The 23,250-nt window shown below is 41.0% G+C and overlaps 1 protein-coding gene across 2 annotated transcripts in view; it reads left to right on the top strand.

The window, feature by feature from the left end:
• The window catches only part of AGBL1 (AGBL carboxypeptidase 1), an 840,069-nt gene that overhangs the window by 170,575 nt on the left and 646,244 nt on the right, over positions 1-23,250 (top strand). For both annotated transcript variants that reach the window (XM_058736653.1, XM_058736652.1), the window contains exons 15-16: positions 750-837; positions 16,527-16,671. In XM_058736653.1, the coding sequence (XP_058592636.1) occupies positions 750-837; positions 16,527-16,671 (233 nt within the window). The remainder of the gene's footprint in view (positions 1-749; positions 838-16,526; positions 16,672-23,250) is intronic.

Genomic DNA, 23,250 nt, shown 5'->3' with positions numbered 1-23,250 from the left:
TTGTCACAAACTTGGTGGCTTAAAACAAGACGGATTTACTCTCTTACAATTCCAGAGTCCGGAAGTCCAAAGTCAGTTTCACTGGGCTACAGTCAAGGTGCCAGAAAGGCCATTCTCCCTCTGGAGCATCTTGGGGATTTTCTTTTTTCTTTTTTTTCCCCCCAGCTTTTTTGTTTTTTAATTTATTTATTTTTGAGAGACAGAGAGAGATAGAGCACAAGTGGGGGAGGGGTAGAGAGAGAAGGAGACACAGAATCCAAAGCAGGCTCCAGGCACAGAGCCTGACGTGGGGCTAGAACCCACAAACCGTGAGATCATAACCTGAGCCGAAGTCAGACGCTCAACTGACTGAGCCACCCAGGCACCCCTCCCCCCAGCTTTTGGAGCTAAGTTCCTCATATCCCTTGGCTTATGGCTCCTTCTTCCACCTTTAAAGCCGATAGCATAGCCTTTCCCAGTCTCTTTCTGCCTGCTTCAATCACATGGCTTTTCCTGGGCAGTCGAACTTCCCTCTCCCTCCCTCTTATGAGGACATAAGTGATTGCATTTAGGGCCCACCAGGATAATCTCCCCATCTCAAGATCTTTAATTTAATCACTTCTATGAAATCCCTTTTGCCATCTAAGGTGCCATTCATGGGTTCCAGGGGTTAGGATCTGGCTATCTTGGAGGGCCATGATTCGGAGGACCACAACCCTCTTTCCGTTCCCTCTTTCCCCAGAGATTAATCCTGCCTTTGTTCCATGCAGGAATGCAGCCAACTCTGTATTCTGTGAAGGAGGCTCTTCTTGGCAGACCCACCTGGATACGGATGGGTTACGAAATCTGCTATTACAAGTAAGTCACAGTGTTGCTAGCTTCCTTTCCTCTGCTCTTTCATTCTTCCTCAATTTCCTGCTCTTCATGTTGATCTTATAAACCTCAGCCGTCTCTGCTTGTCTGCTGCACTTGTCTCTGTCCCGATGGCAAATGCCCTTCAGAAGCGCAGGCATGTTAAATGGCACCGGCATTGGAACCCAAGAAATCATTTTTTTAATGTTTTTTCATTTCTTTTTGAGAGAGAGACTGTGTGAGCAGGGAAGGAGCAGAGAGAAAGGGAGACAGAGAATCCCAAGCAGGCTCTGCGCTGTCAGCACAAAGCTCAATGTGGGGCTTGAACTCATGAAGGGTGAGATCATGACCTGAGCTGAAACCAAGAGTCAGATACTTAACTGACTGAGCCACCCAGGCACCCCAAGAAATCTTTTGATTTTCAGAAAACTCACCTGTCCTCACTTAGACAAATTGAAACTCTTAGACCTGGTTGTTGCACATTAGAACTTGTACATATTCAACCTGTGGTTAGTACATCAAGCTTCAGTACTTGACCTCTTTCCACGTATCCCGGCCAACAAAAATTCTGAGATGTTCTGGCCTATTCTTACTCAGCCAGTGCTTCAGTTTTCTGAAGTAGATGGGAGTGGGTCTGTGACAGATATACCTAAGGGACTACTCCTCCACAGCAAGATGATGTTTTGGAAAAAACAAAAGAGGGAGCATTTCCAGAATTCATCTTCAACCCTTGATCAGTAGCCAGTTCCATCAATTTATTCTGCAAGGTTGTAATGAAATCTAAATTATCCATATCTGTTGATAAAAGAAATGGATTCCCAAGCCATGAATTGCTCATTTGTGCATTTTCTTTTGATGGAAAGTAAAATACAAATTCATAAGATAAAAGGAGAGGAATTGTTAGGACAGGCAGGAAATAGGTAATTAATTATTAGCTCACTGCTAGCTTCTTGTAAAAACTGATAGGCTAGCACTTGTTTTCTTAGATAAAGCAAGTTGTAGCTCTTTCTGATATTATAACAGTATTATCAGACATTCTGGAGTTTAGTATTGTTATTAATAATGAAAAAGAAAGAGAGTGTATCCTCTCATGCCTTTTGGCTTTTGAGACTGAGGACAGGAGCACTGATAGATAGGAAAGGTCAGGAATTGTGTTGCTCCATCAGACACAAAGGCAAAAGTCACCATAGAGATAAGTCTAGTCTACAAAATACAGAACTGGGCTGACTTACAGTTTGTAATAAAAGAGTTGGCCGTCTTCAACCCTTGATGTATTAGGATATGGACCTGGTGATATTTTCATTATATTCTTTAGAATAACAGCAAAATGTTATAGTTTTGTTGGTATTCCATTCACCTATATGGCAATTACTCCCTGGCCTACATATCTAGCAACTGTCCGGATCTGTATTTGTTCCAAAGAGGTTTAGACTAAAATTCATCTCCAGTTGGTAGAAGCCAACAGCTGCAGGGAGAAACAGTGGAAACCTAAATTTGAACCTTGGTGTGTCCTGTGAAAATAGTAATGCTAAATACACATGAAAGATCCGGCTTGCCACCTGCTTGGATCTGGAGCTTAGTTAAGAGATTGGACAAACACAACATTCAGTATTCTCTCCCAGTGGAGAAGAACTCTCCCCAGAGGCTGCTTCTCTGGGAGGCGGGGAATAAAGAGCAGGCTTGTGGGGACTGAGCACTGAGCATCTGCCAGAGAAGAGAGGGAGGAAGAAGCCACACATGCAAAAGCTCAGCCTTGGCCTAAAGGAAAGCCAACATTAATGTTAATAGCTGTTAGTTAGATTCATTAACAAGACAATTGTTATGTGATTAAAGAGCAACAGAGGGGTACCGTGAAAACCATGAATGTGTAATGTAATTCATTTTTCATATTGCAGTCATGAATACAACAGAGATGAATGGATAAGATTGCTACATTGTAACATAGTTTGTTTTACAATTATTCACCACATTATGTTAACATATTTCCAATAATGGGATTTAATGACAGGATAGATGTGTGTGTCTCTATTCAGCCACAACTCAGAACACCTCTCCCTATTGTAGAATGCCTTGGACTATGTAACATGTTTCTCCCTTTTTACCCATCAATGTCTTTGAGTTGATCTGCTCTCAATGATGTGTTTGCATCACCCCTGCCTTTATTCTCTCTGGTGTATTACTTTGAGAGAACGTTACCTCCTTATTTCTCCATGTTTCCAAAATGTCATCAGAAACTCAGAAGTTCTATTTCTTTTTTTTTTTTAAGTTTATTTATTTATTTTGAGAGAGAGAGAAAGACAGAGAGAGTGAGCAGGGGAGGGGCAGAGAGAAGGAGAGACAGAAACCCAAGCAGGCTCTACACTGTCAGCACAAAGCTTGAAGCAGGGCTCTAACTCATGAACTGTGAGATCATGACCTGAGCTGAGATCAAGAGTCAGCTACTTAACTGCCTGAGCCATCCAGGCACCCCAGAAGTTCTGTTTCTATTATGCTATTAAGTTCCTAGATTTAGTGTGATGTTCTAAAGGGGGTTCTAGGGTGCTTATTATACCTGAGTACATATGTGGAAGGGTAGAGGAGAAACAGACACTTGAAAGGAATGAGATACTCATTTCCTTCACAAAGTGACAAAAACAGTGATCAGTGAAGAATATGGGCTGACAGCCTTGTGGGTCTTGTTGTCATCAGTTTGAAAGTGATCTCCTGCTTGTTTTGATAAGATATAGTCATGCATGTACTTGTAATATAAATCTGTTCCTAAATTATTTTAATCACTTATGCATGCATTACTATACTAATATATTATGTATGTTGGAAGACATGCAAAGAGTTAAAATTGTAAACGACGAACAAAAAAGATGGGACAAATAATAACTGCAAAGGTTTACCTAGTTGTTATATCTTTATTTTTTTTTTAAAGTTTTTTAGCTTATTTATTTTGGAGATAGAGAGCGTAGGCGCATGTGCAAGTGGGTGGTGGGGGGAGGCAGAGAGAGAGGAAGAGAGAAAGAATCCCAAGCAGGCTCTGAGCTGTCAGTGCAGAGCCCGATGTGGGGTTCAGAACCCACAAACTGTGAGATCACGACCTGAGCTGAAACCAAGAGTCAGGTGCTTAACTGAGCCACCCGGATGCCCCTCTAGTTGTTGTATTTTTTTTTAAACAAAATGTATCTATCATTTTTTAGAATTTACATCCAAATTAGTATATAGTGCAACAATGATTTCAGGAGTAGATTCCTTAGTGCCCTTTACCCATTTAGCCCATCCACCCTCCCACAACCCTTCCAGTAACCCTCAGTTTGTTCTCCATGTTTATGAATCTCTTCTGTTTTGTCCCCCTCCCTGTTTTTATATTATTTTTGTTTCCCTTCCCTTATTTTCATCTGTTTTGTCTCTTTAAGTCCTCATATGAGTGAAGTCATGATTTTTGTCTTTCTCTAATTTCACTTAGCATAATACCCTCCAGTTCCATCCACATGCTTGCAAATGGCAAGATTTCTTTCTTTTTGATTGCCGAGTAATACTCCATTGCGTGTGTGCGTGTGTGTGTGTGTGTGTGTACCACATTTTTTTTTATCCATTCATCCATCGATGGACATTTGGGCTCTTTCCATACTTTGGCTATTGTTGATAGTGCTGCTATAAACACTGGGGTGCGTGACCCTTTGAAACAGCATACCTGTATCCCGTGGATAAATGCCTAGTAGTGCAATTTGTGGGTCGTAGGGTAGTTCTATTTTTAGTTTTTTGAGGAACCTCTATACTGTTTTCCAGAGTGGCTGCACCAGCATTGCCACCAACAATGCAAAAGAGATCCTCTTTCTCCGCATCCTTGCCAACATCTGCTGTTGCCTGAGTTGTTAATGTTAGCCATTCTGACAGGTGTAAGGTGATATCTCATTGTGGTTTTGATTTGTATTTCCCTGGTGATGAGTGATGTTGAGCATTTTTTCATGTGTCGGTTGGCCATCTGGATGTCTTCCTTGGAGAAGTGTCTATTCATGTCTTTTGCATATTTCTTCACTGGATTGTTTTTTGGGTGTTGAGTTTGATAAGTTCTTTATAGATTTTGGATACTAATCCTTTATCTGATATGTCATTTGCAAATATCTTCTCCCATTCTGTCGGTTGCCTTTTAGTTTTACTGATTGTTTCCTTCGCTGTGCAGAAGCTTTTTATTTCGATGAGGTCCCAGTAGTTCATTTTTGCTTTTGTTTCCCTTGCCTCTGAAGACATGTTGAGTAAGAAGTTGCTGCGGGCAAGATCAAAGAGGTTTTTGCCTGCTTTCTCCTCGAGGATTTTGATGGCTTCCTGTCTTACATTGAGGTCTTTCATCCATTTTGAGTTTATTTTTGTGTATGGTGTAAGAAAGTGGTCCAGGTTCGTTCTTCTGCATGTCGCTGTCCAGTTTTCCCAGCACCATTTGCTGAAGAGACTGTCTCTATTCCATTGGATATTCTTTCCTGCTTTGTCAAAGATTAGTTGGCCATACGTTTGCGGGTCCATTTCTGGGTTCTGTATTCTGTTCCATTGATCTCAGTGTCTGTTCTTGTGCCTGTACCATCCTGTCTTGATGATTACAGCTTTGTAGTATAGCTTGAAGTCTGGGATTGTGATGCCTCCAGCTTTGGTTTTCTTTTTCAAGATCTCTTTGGCTATTTGGGGCCTTTTCTGGTTCCATACAAATTTTAGGATTATTTGTTCTAGCTCTGTGAAGAATGCTGGTGTTACTTTGATAGGAATTGCATTGAATATGTAGATAGCTTTGGGTAGTACTGACATTTTAACAATGTTTGTTCTTCCTATCCAGGAGCATGGAATATTTTTCCATTTTTTTGTGTCTTCTTCAATTTCTTTCATAACTTTTCTATAGTTTTCAGTGTATAGATTTTTCACCTCTTTGGTTAGATTTATTCCTAGGTATTTTATGGTTTTTTGTGCAACTTTACATGGGATTGATTCCTTAATTTCTCTTTCTGTCACTTCATTGTTGGTGTATAGGAATGCAACTGATTTCTGTGCATTGATTTTATATCCTGCAACTTTGCTGAATTCATGAATCAATTCTAGTAGTTTTTTGGTGGAATCCTTTGGGTTTTCCCTATAAAGTATCATGTCATCTGCAAAGAGTGAAAGTTTGACCTCCTCCTGGCTGATCTGGATGCCTTTTATTTCTTTGTGTTGTCTGATTGCAGAGGTTAAGACTTCCAATACTATGTTGAATAACAGTGGCAAGAGTGGATATCCCTGTCTTATTCCTGACCTTAGGGGGAAAGCTCTCAGTTTTTCCCCATTGAGGATGATATTAGCGTTGGGTCGTTCACATATGGCTTTTATGATCTTGAGGTATGCCCCTTCTATCCCTACTTTCTTGAGGGTTTTTATCAAGGAAGGATGCTGTATTTTGTCAAATGCTTTCTCTGCATCTATTGAGAGGATCCTATGGTTTTGTCCTTTCTTTTATTGATGTGATGGATCACACTGATTGTTTTGCAGATCTTGAACCAGCCCTGCATCCCAGGTATAAATCCCACTTGGTCGTGGTGAATAATTTTTTTAATGTATAGTTGGATCTGGTTGGCTAATGTCTTGTTGAGGATTTTTGAATCCATGTTCATCAGGGAAATTGGTCTAGAGTTCTCCTTTTTAGTGGAGTCTCTGTCTGGTTTTGGAATCAAGGTAATGCTGGCTTCATAGAAAGAGTTTGGAAGTTTTCCTTCCATTTCTATTTTTTGGAATACCTTCAAGAGAATAGGTGTTAACTCTTCCTTAAATGTTTGGTAGAATTCCCCTGGAAAGCCATCTGGGCCTGGACTCTTGCTTTTTTGGGAGAGTTTTGATTACTAATTCGATTTCCTTACTGGTTATGGGTCTGTTCAAATTTTCTATTGCTTCCTGTTTCAGTTTTGGTAGTGTATGTGTTTCTAGGAATTTGTCCATTTCTTCCAGATTTCCCATTTTATTGGCATATTATTGTTTGTATTTCTGCTGTGTTGGTTGTGATCTCTCCTGTTTCATTCTTGATTTTATTTATTTGGGTCCTTTCCTTTTTCTTTTTGATCAAACTGCCTAGTGATTTATCAATTTTGTTAATTCTTTCAAAGAACCAGCCTCTGGTTTCATTGATCTGTTCTACTTTTTTTTGTTTGTTTGCTTGTTTTGATAGCATTAATTTCCAGTCTAATCTTTATTATTTCCTGTCTTCTGCCAGTTTGGGGTTTTATTTGCTGTTCTTTTTCCAGCTCTTTAAGGAATAAGGTTAGGTTGTGTATCTGAGACCTTTCTTCCTTCTTTAGCAAGGCCTGGATTGCTATATACTTTCCTTTTATGACCACCTTTGCTGAGTCCCAGGGGTTTTGGGTTGTGGTGTTATTATATTCATTGGCTTCCACATACGTTTTAATTTCCTCTTTAACTGCTTAGTTAGCCCATTCATTCTTTAGTAGGATGGTATTCAGTTTCCAAGTATTTGTTAACTTTCCAAATTTTCTTGTGGTTGATTTTGAGTTTCATAGTGTTGTGGACTGAAAATATGCATGGTATGATCTCAATCTTTTTGTACTTGCTGAGGGCTGATTTGTGTCCCAGTATGTGGTCTATTCTGGAGATCGTTCCATGTGCACTGGAGAAGAATGTATATTCTGCTGCTTTAGGATGAAATGTTCTGAATATATCTGTTAAGTCTATCTGGTCCAGTGTGTCATTCACAGCCATTGTTTCCTTGTTGATTTTTTGACTAGATGATCTGTCCATTGCTGTGAGTGGGGTGTTGAAATCTCCTACTATTATTATCAAGGAGTTTCTTTATGTTTGTGATTGATTGATTTATATATTTGGGTTCCTGCACATTTGGTGCATAAATGTTTACAATTGTTAGGTTTTCTTGGTGGATAGACCCCTTAATTATGATGTAATGCTCTTCTGCATCTCTTGTTACAGTCTTTATTCTAAAGTCTAGATTGTCTGATATAAGTATGGCTACTCTGGCTTTCTCTTGTTGACCATTAGCATGATAGATGGTTCTCCATCCCCTTACTTTCAATCTGAAGGTGTGTTTAGGTCTAAAGTGGGTCTTTTGCAAACAGCATATAGATGGATCTTGTTTTCTTATCCATTCTGTTACCCTATGTCTTTTAATTGGAGCATTGAGTCCGTTGACGTTCAGAGTGAGTACTGAAAGATAGGAATTTATTGCCATTATGTTGCTTGTAAAGTTGGAGTTTCTGGTGGTGTTCTCTGGTCCTTTCTAGTCTTTGTTGCTTTTGGTCTTTATTTGTTGTTTTGGGTTTCTTTTTCTTTTTTTTTTTTTTTTCCATCTTTTCTCTCCTCAGAGAGTCCCCCTTAAAATTTCTTGCAGGGCTGGTTAAGTGGTCACAAACTCCTATATTTTTTGTTTGTCTGGGAAACTTTTTATCTCTCCTTCTATTTTGAGTGACAGCCTTGCTGGATAAAGAATTCTTGGCTACATATTTTTCTGATTCAGCGCGTTTAATATATCCTGCCACTCCTTTCTGGCCTTCCACGTTTCTGTGGTAGGTCTGCTGCAAACCTTATCTGTCTTCCCTTGTAGGTTAGGGACTTTTTTCCCTTGCTGCTTTCATGAGTCTCTCCTTGCGTGGATATTTTGTGAATTTGACTATGATGTGCCTTGTTGATGGTTGTGTTTTTTTTGTTTTTTGTTTTTGTTTTTGTTTTTTTTTTTTGAGTCTAATGGGGGTCCTCTGTGCTTCCCAGATTTTGATGTCTGTGTCTTTCCCCAGGTTAGGAAAGTTTTCCACTGTGATTTGCTCACATAACCCTTCTACCCCTATTTCTCTCTCTTCCTCTTCTGGGACCCCTATGATTCTGTTTTGTTCCTTTTTAATGTGTCACCTATTTCTCTAATTCTTAAATCGTGCTCTTTTGCCTTAATCTCCGTCTTTTTTTCTGCTTCGTTATTCTCTATAAGTTTGTCTTCTACATCGCTGATTCTCTGTTCTGCCTCATCCATCCTTGCCGCCACTGCATCCATCTGTGATTGCAGCTCAGTTATAGCATTTTTAATTCCATTCTGGCTATTTTTTACTTCTTTTATCTCTGCAGAAAGGGATTCTAATCTGTTTTCGACTCCAGCTAGTATTCTTATTATTGTGATTCTAAATTCTGGTTCAGACATCTCGCTTGTATCTGTGTTGGTTAAATCCTTGGCTGTCGTTCATTTGTGCTGTTTCTTTTGGGGTGAATTCCTTCGTTTTGTCATTTTGAAGGGAGAAAAGGAATTAATAAGGTAGATAAATTGAAATTAAAAAATTAAAATTAAAAAAATATTAAAATTAAAAATTACACACACACACAAATTCAACAGATGATGCTAGATCCTAGGTGTGTTTTGGTCTGGGTGTTGAAAGTGGTTTGAAAGATTAGAGAAAAAAAATGGGGGGGGGAGAAAAAAAAAGGAAATCGTTTGAGAATTTGAAAAAATGCATACACTGAAGTAGCTTAAAATTAGATGATGGGGGTAAAATAGAATTTGAAAAAATATAGACAAAAGTAAAGAATATAGTAGAAAAAATTAAAGAAAAATATTTGTAGTAAAAATTAAAAATAAATATGAGTTTGTCTTTTTTTGTATTCAAGAAAAAAGAAATGAAAAAGAAAAAGAAAAAAAGAAAGAAAAAAAAGGAAACCATTTGAGAATTTGAAAAAATGAATTCACTGAAGTAGACTAAAATGAGATGATGAGGGTAAAATAGAATTTGAAGAAATATACAAAAATAAAATGAATTTTTTATTTTTCTGTATTTAAGAAAAAAGAAATGAAAAAGAGAAAAAAGATAAAAAAAGAAAAAAAGAAAAAAGAAATCGTTTGAAAATTTGAAAAAAGTGAATACACTGTAGTAGACTAAAATAAAATGATGCAAGAAAATAGAATTTGAAAAAAATTACATAAAAGGAAACAATATAGTAATAAAAATTAATAAAAATATTTTTAATAGAAATTGAATGTAAAAATGAAGTTTTTCTCTTCATTCAAGAAAAAGAAAAATGAAAAAGAGAAAAAAAAAGAAAGGAAAAAAACAGAAATTATTTAAAAATTTGGAAAGTTGAATGCACTGAAGTAGGCTAAAATAAAATGATAGAAGTAAAATAGAATTTGAAAAAATTTAGACAAAAGTAAAAAATATAGTAACAAAAATTAAAGAAAAATATTTTTAATAAAAATTGAAAATAAAAATGAATTTTTTCTCTTTCTGTATTCAAGAAAAGAATTGTAAAAGAGAAAAAGAAAATAGTAAAAAAAAAAGAAAGAAAATTGAATAGATGAACCTGCTAACAGATTGAAGTAGGACTGAAATTGCTTCATTTTCCCCTAGAAGTCAGTGTACGTAGCTCTTTACGGTCCATAAACTAAGCCGGCGGTGAGACTTGTGTTCTTCAAGAGTGAAGTCGGCCCGGTTGGGCGGGGCTCAGTGTAACAGCTCCGCTCTCCACTAGATGGCGCTGCTAGCCTACTGGGGCGGAGTGTTGCCGCGCTCTTAGGTGCGTGTGCGTAAGCGTATGCACATGCGCTGGAGCGGTGAAAATGCCTCCACTCAGCCACCTGGTCTGTTCTCCCGGGTCAGCAGTCGCGCGCTCCTCCTCTGTCTTCAGCTTTAGTCCACTCCCCGCTTTTTCCCTCTCCGTGACCAGGCCCCAGGCCGTACCTCTCTCCTGAGTTTTGTCTCAGACGCGGCTGTTTTCCCCGGCCCCTTACTTCCGAAGGACTGCGGCTTTGACCTGGTCCGCCCCTCTGCGGGAGGGTCTCACGGAGCAATGGCCGAATGTCGGCTGCACCCAGGAACGCCTGCCGGACCCTGCTGCTGCTGGTGCCCCGAGACTGCGGCCAGGTGCCAGCCCGCCCCAGAAAAAGTTCGAGAGATAGTGTAGCAGCACCGTCTCAGGGATTATGGAGAATCACAACACACGCCTGGCACCAGGCTCCACCCTTAATGACCTTGCCCCAGCACCAGCGAATGTGGCCGTTTTCTGGGGTCTGCTGGGACCGGGTGGCTTCAACAGTCTCTACCGAATGTCCTTCCGGCAGTGGAACCGCTTTTCCCCGCGTGGCCTGAGAACCTCCCGGACCCCACTCTGCTCCTGGGGATTCACCCTTCCCACCAGAGCACCACCAGGTATCGAGCTGCGGAGTTGCAGTCTTTGCGCTCCCCTTGTTTACAGTCTTAATGGAATTAAAACCCTCTCATTTCTTCTTTCTTCTTTCTCCCTTTTTAGTTTAGTCCCTGCGGCTGTTTCCAATTTTCCACCTTCTCTCCAGCTGCTTTTGGGGAGGGATGCTTTTCCCATATCTTCCCCCCCCCCCCCCCCCCGCTCCCCAGTCTCCATCCTCTCTCCCCTGAAAAAGCGGTTCCCTACCCTTCACGTCTTCTTGCTCCCCAAACTCACCTCTCCGTGCCACATACCTGCTGCATTCTGTGCTTCCGGTTATGGAGATTGTTGTGTTAATCCTCCAATCAGTTTTCTAGGTGTGTAGGATGGTTCAGTGTTGGTCTGGCTGTATTTCATGGACGCGAGACACACAAACAACTTCCATGCTGTTCCTCCATCTTGGCTCCTCCATAGTTTTTGTATCTTTATGCTATTGATAACTCAGGATATATTATACCCTTAGGGTTAACCATGGAAAATACTATTATCAGTAACCCTTGGCGTGATTTTAAAAAGATTTTGATTAATTCCCCAGATGTCTTTAGCTTGTTTTTATACAAATAAGAATCTTTGAGAAAGAGCCAGTGTGAAAAGTACGAGGTACTGGCCATGTCCATTCTCTCGTATTTTGGGCCCTTGGTGCTTAAAATTTAATATTACTATCAATCTGTGGCTTCTAAGCAGAATTAAAAAAACCCTGATAGTCTGTATTGTGAGGTTTAGTTTAATTTAGGTAATATAATCTATAAATCTAAGGTAGGCTTTTGCAAACTTCACTACGTTGCCAGAAGTTAAAAGTAAAAGAATGAGGGAAGTGTGGAACTCTTCCCATACAGCCATCCTGACACATGAATCTGTAGGTGTAAGATGTAATGTGGTGTGCATATTCCAGCCCTGGAAAACAAGAATGGATAAGATTGCTCTACTGAAATTGGTTTTATAACTATTCATCCCATGAAGTTGACTTGGACGCCATAAGGACAGTAGTGTCTGTCACTGTATTAAACCTCAGACCACTGAGTTTCTTTCTTAGTATCTGGATCATAATACACTGAAGGAAAAATTCTAATATTTTCTCCTATGCACAGTTGACTAATTTGCTCCCCACCACAGAATACCCTCTCCTCCTCTATCTCATCCCCTTCTCCCACCCACCTTGCAGACCAGTAGGCCAGAAAATAAAAGGGATTCTTGGTGAGGGGCGGGGGCAGGGCATAAAAGGGCAGCCTCCTTTTTCCATGCCTTCCATAAAAGTAAGCAAGGACGGTTTCTGTTTCTGCTTTATTTACTTCCCTGCGGCCTGCTTCTCCCTCTAACGTACACAGCCTCACACCTTTTCGAATTCTTTCCCAGCTCAGGTCTAAAGTAATTTTGGTGCCGAAGGGCAGAGGGAGGGAAGCGGCGTGCTCTGAGTGGCCGTGTAATACACAACAGCTGATCTCTTCTGACATTTATCTCCGCTCTTGAGAGGAGATGGAACAGCTCACTCATGAAGATGAATGTCATACAGGAACTCTGCCATTGTGCATCCTTCCGAGGGATCTCAGGAAGGAGACTTGGCGTTGGAGGGAATATTAGTAACGCTGTGGACACGGGGAAGCTGGTGGCATGGCTGCTCTGCCTTATTAGACCCTGTTAACTGAAATGATGCACCCATGTTAAACAGAGCCAGCGCCATTATAAGATTATCTACTTCCCTCTGTATCTTGGCATTTGCTCATTTCATGCATCCACAGGAAAAAAAAAAAATGACTTCCCGGCATATTTTTAAGTACAAATGGAAATAGATTGAGTTCGCAAGTATGCATTTGTGTACTTTGCTTCTTGCTTCATTGAAGGTTTTATGATTATAAAAGTGCAGATTCTTCCTAAGACAAATGGTTCAGGGGCTGGAAAAGCAAAGCGTTTTAAGTGTGGGATAACTGGCTCGATCCAATCCTGGGTCATCTTTGACCCAACAGGACCTATCGAGGATCCAGCAAATCTGAGAATGCACTTGATTTTCACCAGGCTTCTTCTCCATCTCAAAGAGCAGATCAAGAAGAGAAAGTTCTTGGAATCAAACTTCTACCACTCGTGAGTGGTATGACCTGGGGCAGGTTTTTCCAACCTCAATCTCAGATTCCCCATCTATAAAATGGAGACAATAATGGCATCTCCCCCATGGAGCTGCTCCGAGGAGTACATGAAATGAGGAAAAATGTGTGTAGAAAGCTGAGAACAGTGTTTGGTACATAGTAGATGTTCAGTGAATGTCAGCAGTTGCTCATAACTAGTAGAAACTTTTTAGCAGCACCAGTGACTTAAAGAGTCAGTGATCTGTTTCATTTTCATGAGCTCTCATCTGCTTTAGTTTACATTCCTTCTCTTACATTAGACTTTAAGTTTATAAGCAGCCCTAATTTATGAAGACCAAACTTCACATTCTTCCTTGCTGAATTGGGCCAAAAGACTTCTTGTCTTCTTATCCATTCCCAAGAGACAGGTGATACAATAAAAGAAATCTTGGTTTTGGAGTAAGCCCACTTATGGGGTTGAGTCTTGCTTACTAAGCTTTCTGTGTGGAGTTGCTCAAGATGCTTACCTTCTGTGATCCTCAATTTGCCCATCTGTAGAGTGTGGATAGCAACACTTACCTTAAAAAGATACCAGTAGGATTAGAGGTGAAATATATTAGGCATTCTAATTACTACTCCTGGAGTCTTATAGGTCCATTTATTCTACAGACTCAACTGAACAGCTGCTCTGTCCAGGTGGTATGCCAAACATGAAGATACACAAATGGATAAGAATAATCCCTGTCATAAAGTGTTAGCAGTGAGGGAGAGACAGAGTGTGGCAAGAAGTGTGTAAAAGGGCAGATAATCAGGAAAGACTTCTTGGAAGAGGAAACCCTTGGGTTGAGTCTTGAAGGAAGACATAGTCTGAATGAAGAAGAGGGAAAGGGTCTTCCGTACAAAGGAAGAGCTTGGGAACCACTTAAAATATAAAGGATGAATGTTACTACCTTGCAAATACCCCCCAGCATATTCTCATCATAACTGGGGAAACAAAAATGACTTGTGCTTAGAATCTAACTTTATCATGGACAGATTGAATTGTTGCAAGCCAAGTGTTTCACTTTAGACATTTATTGAACATGTCACTATGAAGAGGGTGATCTTGGGAAAGTGTGGAGGTCCCTGAAGAGGAAAGTTTTTGCTATTGGTAGAGTCATCTCCTGGTGCAGCATGGCCACCAGGAGACTCCAGTGGGGAGGTGACATTTGCTTTAGGTTCAGCTAGGGTTTAGACCCCCAAACCAGGGTTGTAATGGAATCTCCTTTAACAGAAACTCATTGTAAGTGGGGTAATGCCCATTTTTTCTTAAATCCCAGCAGTCTGCAACCATTATGGGGAGGGCCAGCTCATCGATGGGGAGCATTTAGTCTTGCCCATGAGAATCTTGCCCACCAAGCTACAGCAGGTGTGTGTGTGTGTGTGTGTGTGTGCGTGCGTGTGCATGTGTGCGCATGTCATGTGACTTCAGTGTATTTAATAGCACAGTGGGAAGTATACAAAGAAGCAAGGTTCATGTGCAAGGAGACCACCCCTGTTGGCCCTCAGGGAAATCAATTATACCCGAGGAAAGATGCAGGTTCTGTTTCTAGTGTTAGCAGGCAAAAATCTTGGTATTGGGAAGGCACTAGGTGTTTGCTTCCACCTGACTTTGCCTTCACGAATATGCATATGTGAGCACAGGTGTGTGCTCACATATGTGTATTCTCTCAGGTGAAACACTCATCCGCATTTTGATTGGTTGTCAACATTTTGATCATTTTGACTGGTTCATTTCATTTCACTTGGTTCTTCTGTTGTGGAGAAGTGTAACTGATCAGTACCCGTTGTTCAGCTGGGTGTAGACCCAACGAGCATTTGCAATGGAGCCTTTTACGAGTGAAATCAGAAAGAGCATAAAAGGTAGAGCATATGTGGCTTGTGTGCTTTCTGAGCCTTCATCTGCTTCTTCACATACTTTCTAATAGCCAGAGCCTTGACCCTGGAGAAAGTACAGAACCTTGGGGAACTATGGAGAAAGTAGACCCAATTAGGTATCAAGACCCAGATGGCATCATGGGTGAAGATGCCTTGTGGAAGTTTCTAAGGCTGTAGTCACAAAGGAGGGGGGTTCTATTAATGTCATGCTAAAGAGCTATAGGGAGAATGACTTGGGGCTTATACTGTAGGGGGTATCTTCTGTCCCTAGAATGAGGGCTCCAGGGAGCTGTGCTGGCAGAGGCTGAGGAAAGAGGAATGTGCAGGGCATAGTTTGTGGGACTACCATTCCTAGTTTTAGAAATATTGAAAAACCACAAAACCACAAGAAATAAGACAGTAGGTTTTTTGTTTCTTTCTTTAGTGTTTGCTTGATTTTTTTTTTTTTTTTTTTTGGTGGAGGGTGGCATGTAGGTAGCAAAAAGCCAGAAAGAATAATCTGTGATTTTTACATTTTGCAAGAACAGAGATTCATTACCTGCTATTTCTTCCCTCTCCCCATCTTTTCCCCCAATAAAACCCAAAAGCCCAACGGACAAGTAAGCCAACATTGTAAATGTTCAAAGGTGGGATTACATCTTTTGGTGTCCGGGTGTATTTTGCATCTTAATGTGGTCTTGATGATAACATTTCTCAGGAAAGCCTGCACAGCTGTCTCAGCATCAACAGGCAAGGCGCGGGCATAACTGGCGGCGTGTGGGGAAAATATGCTCGGAATGTACTGCTGGGTGCAATTTACTTTGATACTGTTCTCTGAAGTATCAAAATTGGTTCTTCGTCTTTGACAAAGGAAAATGTGTACTCTGAAGCTATAAGAAGCCAAATCACATTTGGGGTGACAAATGTATTCCTTTGTGAGGCAAGTATTGTATAGTGGAAAGAACCAAAGCTTTGCAGACAGACAGATCTGGGTTCAAGTCCCATATTGGCCACTTGCTATCCTTGCAATCTTTGACAAATTAATTTTTCTAAGCTTTTGTTTCTTCACCCACAGAATGGGTTGTTGCAAGGATAACATGAGGTGATATGTGTTAAGTGTCAAGTTGGAACTCAATATGTAGCAGTGGTTACTAATAAACTCACTTGGTGGGCAGAAGGGAAAGACAGGCTGTACTCTATGGGATCTGGGGAGAGGCAGGGGCCTGGGGAACCCACATTGGAGCAATAAAGTGTATGTCTGCCATAGCACCTTAGGATACTCAGAATTATTCACATATCTATTTTCTAGCTCAGTGACTCTATAGGCTTCATTTTCAGACACAGCAAGGAAAGGCTCATGGCATGTATGTCACAATCAGGAGACAGATGGACCTGCCTAGACGCTCTGATTTGGCTCATGACCCGGCAGTTTCTCTGCTTTTTAAATTTCACCCACGTAGTGGTTCAAATGAAGAACATTTTGCCAGTATATAACATGAGAGGTTTATAGCATCTGGAACCTCTCCCTCATCTTCTCTCTTCTCCTTTCTCTTTTAGAAATCATTATCGCCAGAGCACTGCTGTCACAGGGGGAGCATCTCAGAAGCATTTTTATACCCTCACCTTTGTGGTCAACTTCCCCCACAATGAGGACGCCTGCTACCTGGCCTACCACTATCCCTACACCTATACTGCCCTCATGGTAACTTCCTCTTGACAGTAGCACCCCAGCCGGGCTGAAGAGGCTCTTTGAGGTTTCCCTGGAAACATTCAGGAGACCCTGACATCCTGGGAAGCTGTTACCTTCCTAGGGGAGCCAGGCTTTGCTGTCCCTAACTTGGTGGCTTGATATCTGTGCCATCTTCTTCCCTGGGCAGAGCAGGAGGCTGGGGGCATGACCAGTGATGTTCTGAAGCCCCAAGTAGCACACAGTGCTCCTCGTGGGCATGGCATGGTCAGGAGGCATGGCCATTTCACAGGGGACTCTGTCTTTAAGAAGGATGCAGTCATGAGACTGGAGTGAGATTATCCGGTTGAAATGGGAGTAAAAACCATAAGGTCAGCCAAGAGGCAGATTTGAAGGACGTCCCCCGATGGAGAGGAAGGGAGCAGAAGATGAAAGCGTAAAGATGAAGCTAGGGGACACTCCTTGCGCCCACAAGCAAACAGCAACTTAGGCTTTTCTCGTCAGTGGCTCCCATGGTGGGAGGCGCTGGGAGGATCCGGGGTGGACGAAATGAATGCCGAATCACTGTAGACAAGGGCCTTAATCTGTTTATGAGAGGACTGTGGTGTCCGTCAGTCCAAACCTGAGGTTAGCATCCCTGCATTCTGTAAGGCTCTGACAAAGTTTCCGTAGACAAATTTGAGCAAACTACTGAAACCATGCATTTTGATGTCATTTGGAAAAGTTGGCAAACTGTCCCTTTCCCCCCAGCAATTTCATGGCTCCCCTGAGGATTAACGAGCTAAAAGTATCTTCTATAAAGCACTCTCATCCTCTGTGTTAATGCAAAATGTTATAAGCAGATTTATAATAATATGTGTTTTATGTGTAAGTGTATCTACTACTTAGCCTGAAGGATGAGCATTTTCATCATAAGGCTGTGATAAGGAGTTGGAAATGGTAATAACCAAGAACATCCTTGCCTTCAAAAGAAATGTTCAGGTATAAATGAAAGTTTTCCTCCATCGAGAAGGCATATCTTAAACCACTTGGCTAACTGCTTCGGGAAAGTGTATCTGCCCTTCTCCCCATATGTTGTCTTGCCTAAAGAGAGATTTTTACTGTTTTCCAGATTGCAAAAGATACACAACTCGTATTATTTGTGTATCGCACTTAGAGATCTCAAGAAGTTAATCCAAGAAATGTGCGTCACGAGCTATGCTGTAACAAGCTATGTTTATTATAAAACATGGTTTTTGCCTCTGGGGACCTAGAGCAGGCAAGATTCATGAGCCCCTTCAACAGTTGCATTTATTGTCTTGCTTGAGAGGCTCTGCATGCGAACAGTCAACTGAGGAAGGGGATTCCTCTTTACATGTGTGTTTGCCTTTCCTATTGGGGGAACAATCCATGGGTCCTGGACACTATTCTTTAAACTTGTTGGGATATCTTAGACTCTGATGTGATTCTCAGTGGCAGTCAGTATAAGACTTGAGAGCTTGAAGCGGTTTGGGAAATTGTCTAATTTACCCTTATCATTTGCAGATGCAAACATGGAGGCCTAGACACCCCACATCTAGCTAGTGGCCAGGCAGGGAACAGAGCACCAGCCTTTGAAGGCTATTCCTGTGCCCTTCTACTTGACTGTAGAAGAGGTGTAGGAGAAACTCAGAAGAACTATTCTGGGATCAGATCAGTGTCCTTCCCTGCTATGATGTACAACCACAGTCCACTTTTACAGGCACACATAGTATCAAGTTGTATGATTGTATAATGTATGATGGTTGAGTTCAAGTCATGAACCCATGGTTTTTATCTGCAATGCCAAGTACCATGGATGTGGTACGGCAGGATAGTGTTGTTCCCCAAACACAGTCCCATTCTTTTTCTTTTCTCCCTGAAGTATGTATGTATGTATGTATTTAAAATGCGAGCAGGAGAGGGGCAGAGAGAGAGAAAATCCAAGTAGGCTTCTCACTATTAATGCAGAGCCCAGTGCAGAGCTTGAACTCACAAACCGTGCGATCGTGACATATGCTGAAATTGAGAGTTGGACACTTAACCAACTGAACCATGCATTTGCCCCAAACATAGTCTTATTCTTATCCCAGGATGCTCTGATGGGTTCTTGTGAGGTGCCTGTACGTTGTTTTGAAGTGTGTAACTTAAAGTAAGATGCCAAATGCAGTCAAGCCCTGCCTGAAAAAGTGTCAGGTCTTGAACCAGCCAGCTGGCACCTCACCAGGACCTGTCAGAGCATCTTGAGATGAGAATGGGACTGTGTTTGGGGAACAACACTATCCAGCTAAACCATATCCATGGCACTAGGTGTATCAACTAAAAGCGGTGGGTTGATGACATGAACCCAACTATCAGAGATTGTACAACCACACAACGTGGTGGTTGCGTGTACCTATAAAAGCGTAGCTACTACAACTATTGTACGTCACAGCTTATGCCTTTAGGGTCCACTGACCTTTTGTGCTCTTGTCAGACCACAGGGTCTGAAGTTTACAATCAACCAATAGCTTAGGAATCAGTAGTCAATGGTGGGGAGATAATTTTGTCTTGAGTCGGGGACAGAAACACAAGAAAAGAGGAACCCCCTCCCCTCCCAGTTACTTGATCTTGATGAGAGGGAAAGAGAGATCTTGTGAATTGATGCTTATTGGCTTGTGGCTTAGCCTATTGACTGGGAATCTTTTCCCACTGGGGAAGTTTGAGGAGAGTTAATGAAAAAGAGACAAAGGAAAAGGGACACTTTATCGTTTCTCCTAAATGAGTAGAACAGAGTAAGAAAGACATCTGTTACCTGAAAGTGAAAAGTGCATATAGTCACTTTTGGGTTTTACATTTCCAATAATGCATGGTCTTTGTTCTCTCTAGGTTTAACACAATAATTGACTCTATGACTTCTCTTAAAATCTACTTCCTCCCATCCTGGACACAATGAGTACATTCCATAGTACAAACTAGTCATTTTTATTTTTGGACACATCCTAGGGAGAAATAGTTTTTCTTCCAACAGATCAGTGATAAATTAAATGTGAATGATACCCCAAGGGCAGAATTAACTGCATGTTACTTGGGGGTTATGCTGAGGGGTGGAAAATACATTTCTATGTGGAATTCACAATTTGTAAATCTCTTATAATATGGAGTATGTTTAATAATTACAGACATTTTTATAGTGGAGGACATGTGTATTGGATGTTTTTCAACATGAATACAATTTTGCAATTTAAAAAACTTTATTATTCTCTTATAATAAGAGAATTAGCATTTAGTTCTTTCAAATTGATATCTTCCAGATGCTTGCCAGGAACTCTGTTGGATAATTGTCCAAATTATAATATTAAAATAAAGCAAAAAGAAAGAAATATAATGATATAATTATGAAGCAAGCAAATGGAATTCTATTTTAATCATCCATATCAAGCTGTCAATAATTGCAATGATGGTTCAAGTGTTCACAATACTTTTTAAAGTATCTGGATTATGTTGTGTATTGCCCCTAGGTAGCCAGTAGTATTGGCTGACAATGGGGCCCCAAGAGAGTTTCTCATGGACATTTTAGAGGGTAAGGAAGCAGGATCTCACTGGGAATTTATAACTGTATGAGTTGGCAAGAGATAAAAAGGTGATCATAAGTAGGGTCCATATGTTGGGAGAGCTTAAATTTCCAAAAGTTTGAGCGTGGTTTTTCACCAGACATACACATGTATGGTGGCTGGTGCTCCCACCATTGTTCTCAGAGGTTAAATAGAGTATAGTGTAGGGTAAGAAAAAGAGAGTGGGAGAAGGAAAGAAAAGAGAGAATTAGAATATATTTGCACAGTCTTTTAAAAGGGTGCAGAATATAAAAGCAGTTACTACGTGGGTTATTGTGAAGGCTGAGTTACTTGATACATGGAAAGTGTTAGCCAAGTATGGGCGCGTAGCAAGCAATACTAGATGGTAAGCATCAGGGCATTTAGTCCCTTTTTGATAATGATGCGTGATCATTTTCTCCATTGGGCTGATGGGAAGATACCCATTCCATAACATAATAAAATTAAAATTATGTAAAAAATCCAAATAAAAGACCCCAAAGAAATAAATGCCAAGGCTACTTATGGTTGTCTTAGGGTAATTGATCAAAGTGATTATTTTTTACTCTCTTTTCCAAATCATAAGTAATATAACTTCATTTATTTTTAATGGGAAAAGGATCTGAAATTCATGTTTTCTTTCTAATCAGCAAATCTATGAGCAGACACCTAGAGACAAAGCATTTCTCTTCCTTCTTAAAGCAAGTCCATTTAATGTAGAGAGAGAGGCACTGGCGGGCTGGGGCAGTTGGACAGAGCCCATTAGAGCCCTCCTGCAGCAGGCTGTCTGGATCTTATTTAGCTTATACGTGTCATCTCTCCTTCTCTTGTGCTGAGAGACCTTCCAGTCTCCGATGAATGTATTTAAGTGACAACTGAGAACTAGTCTGTATACAAATAAAATAGGCCATCTCCTTAGGGGTGAGCTTTCTTCTGAATTAGGGGCACAGAGAGTACAGCTGTTTAGGGGATAACAATGACAAATGAATGATTTTCAGTGCGGGTACTTCTCACCTTATCAATAGCCATTGCGGGGTAACCTGCTGAGGTCAAGTGAAGTCTTTTCTGGAAGTTTAAAGGAGAAGGGGAGCAGAAGACTCCTGTGGAGAGGCGCCCATAAGGCTGCAGCCTACCTTATCAGCCTGGCGTCTTTCATGGAGAGGTAGGATTTTCTTCTAAGAAGACAACCTCTCAGGGGGTCCCGTAATTGCCTTGAACTCATTCCCATTTTTGTAAAGAAACCCACCCCTGTGGCTTCTGTGGGGCTGTGATTATACTTGGTTGTTGGCACATGCATTCAGAAGCCTTGTTTCTCTCATCATTTATCCCAGCCATGTCCAATTACATGTGGCCCTGCTGGATCCGAGATGGGAACATTCACCTCAAAACCATTTTCTGGAGAACAATACAGAGCCATTTCTACAAAAGGAAATCCCACAGAAGTTTATAGGTGGTTTACTTCTGGAAGTCTTCTGTATGACTGGAGCCAGAATCATGCCCTAAGGGTAGAGGTGTTACATATTTGGGGACAGGTGGAACAGAACAGAGATTTCAATGAGGGGATTCGGGGAGATGGTTGCATGAAAAACCTCGCTTACAAGAAAATGAGCTTAAGCTAAAAGATGGTAGGCATTGTTGAGTTGTGATATTATTAATCATAAAAATAGAATAATCAAACATTTAACAGAGAATTCATAGGAGAAGAAAACTTTGAAATTTTGCTTCCTCCTGCATTTGTTGCTGGGGGACATGCTAAGGCCACAGTGTTGTTTTTGTTATTTGAGTATGGTTGACGCACAACATTAATTTCATCATACAACATTGTGATTGGACATCTCTGTACATTATGCAGTGCTCACCATTAGTGTAGCTGCTGTCTGTAAGGTGATGCTGTTTTGAAGGGCTTTATTCATGGGCACAATGGTGCTTTTAGTTTTTACTTTTTTAAAAAAGTTTATTTATTTATCTTGAGAGAGAGAGAGCAAGCGAGCAGAGGGAGAGGGAGGATCTGAAGCAGGCTCTGCACTCTCAGTGCAGAGACTGACATGGGGCTTGAACTCATGAACTGTGGTATTGACCTGAGCCTAAACCAACAGTTGGACACTTAACCAACTAAGCCACCCAGGTACCCTTCTTTTCACTTTTTTCTTTCACACTCAATTGTGTTTGATGACTTCTGTAGTAGACCAACCTGCCTCCAAATCTGCTTTGGGAAGCAGGTTACATGATTTATAAAATCTAGATTTTATTATTATTATTATTTTTTAGATTTGGCATCAGACACCAAAGAGCTGTGGCCTATTTGTAACATTGTGACATTGCAGAACGATGGTCAGTTCTTGTGTTGAGAAGGCTCCCCCATGCCTATGAGGACCCTTGTAGCCATAATGAAATGTCAAACGAAAAAAAAATCCTCATAGAAGCAGTTCAGCAAAGACCATGTTTTCCAAAGCATATTCTATAGCATTCCAGGATCCTGTGATCTTTAGAGAAAAAGAATTTATTGGTCACATAAATTCATGAAACACTGTTCACTGCTTTTTCTTCTAAGTTTACAGTGCATATTGGTGTTTTATTTTTTTTTAAGTTTACTTATTTATTTTGAGAGAGATAGAGACAGCACAAGTAGGGGAGGAGCAGAGAGAGAGGCAGAGAGAAAATCCCAAGCAGGCTCCACGCTGCCAGTGCAGAGCCTGGTGTAGGACTTGAACTCACGAAACCATGAGATTATGACAGAGCCAAAACCAAGAGTTTGACGCTTAACCAACTGAGCCATCCAGGTGCTCCAGGATATTGTTGTTTTAAAGAATCTGAGGGGCGCCTGGGTGGCTTGGTGGGTTAAGCGTCCGACTTCGACTCAGGTCATGATCTCACGGTCTGTGAGTTTGAGCCCCGCGTCGGGCTCTGTGCTGACTGCTCAGAGCCTGGAGCCTGTTTCAGATACTGTGTCTCCCTCTCTCTGACCCTCCCCCGTTCATGCTCTGTCTCTGTCTCAAAAATAAATAAACGTTAAAAAATAAAAATA

Source organism: Neofelis nebulosa, chromosome 7 (genome assembly GCF_028018385.1).
Source record: "Neofelis nebulosa isolate mNeoNeb1 chromosome 7, mNeoNeb1.pri, whole genome shotgun sequence".
Taxonomy (NCBI): domain Eukaryota; kingdom Metazoa; phylum Chordata; class Mammalia; order Carnivora; family Felidae; genus Neofelis; species Neofelis nebulosa.
This window is presented reverse-complemented; position numbering and strand designations above follow the sequence as displayed.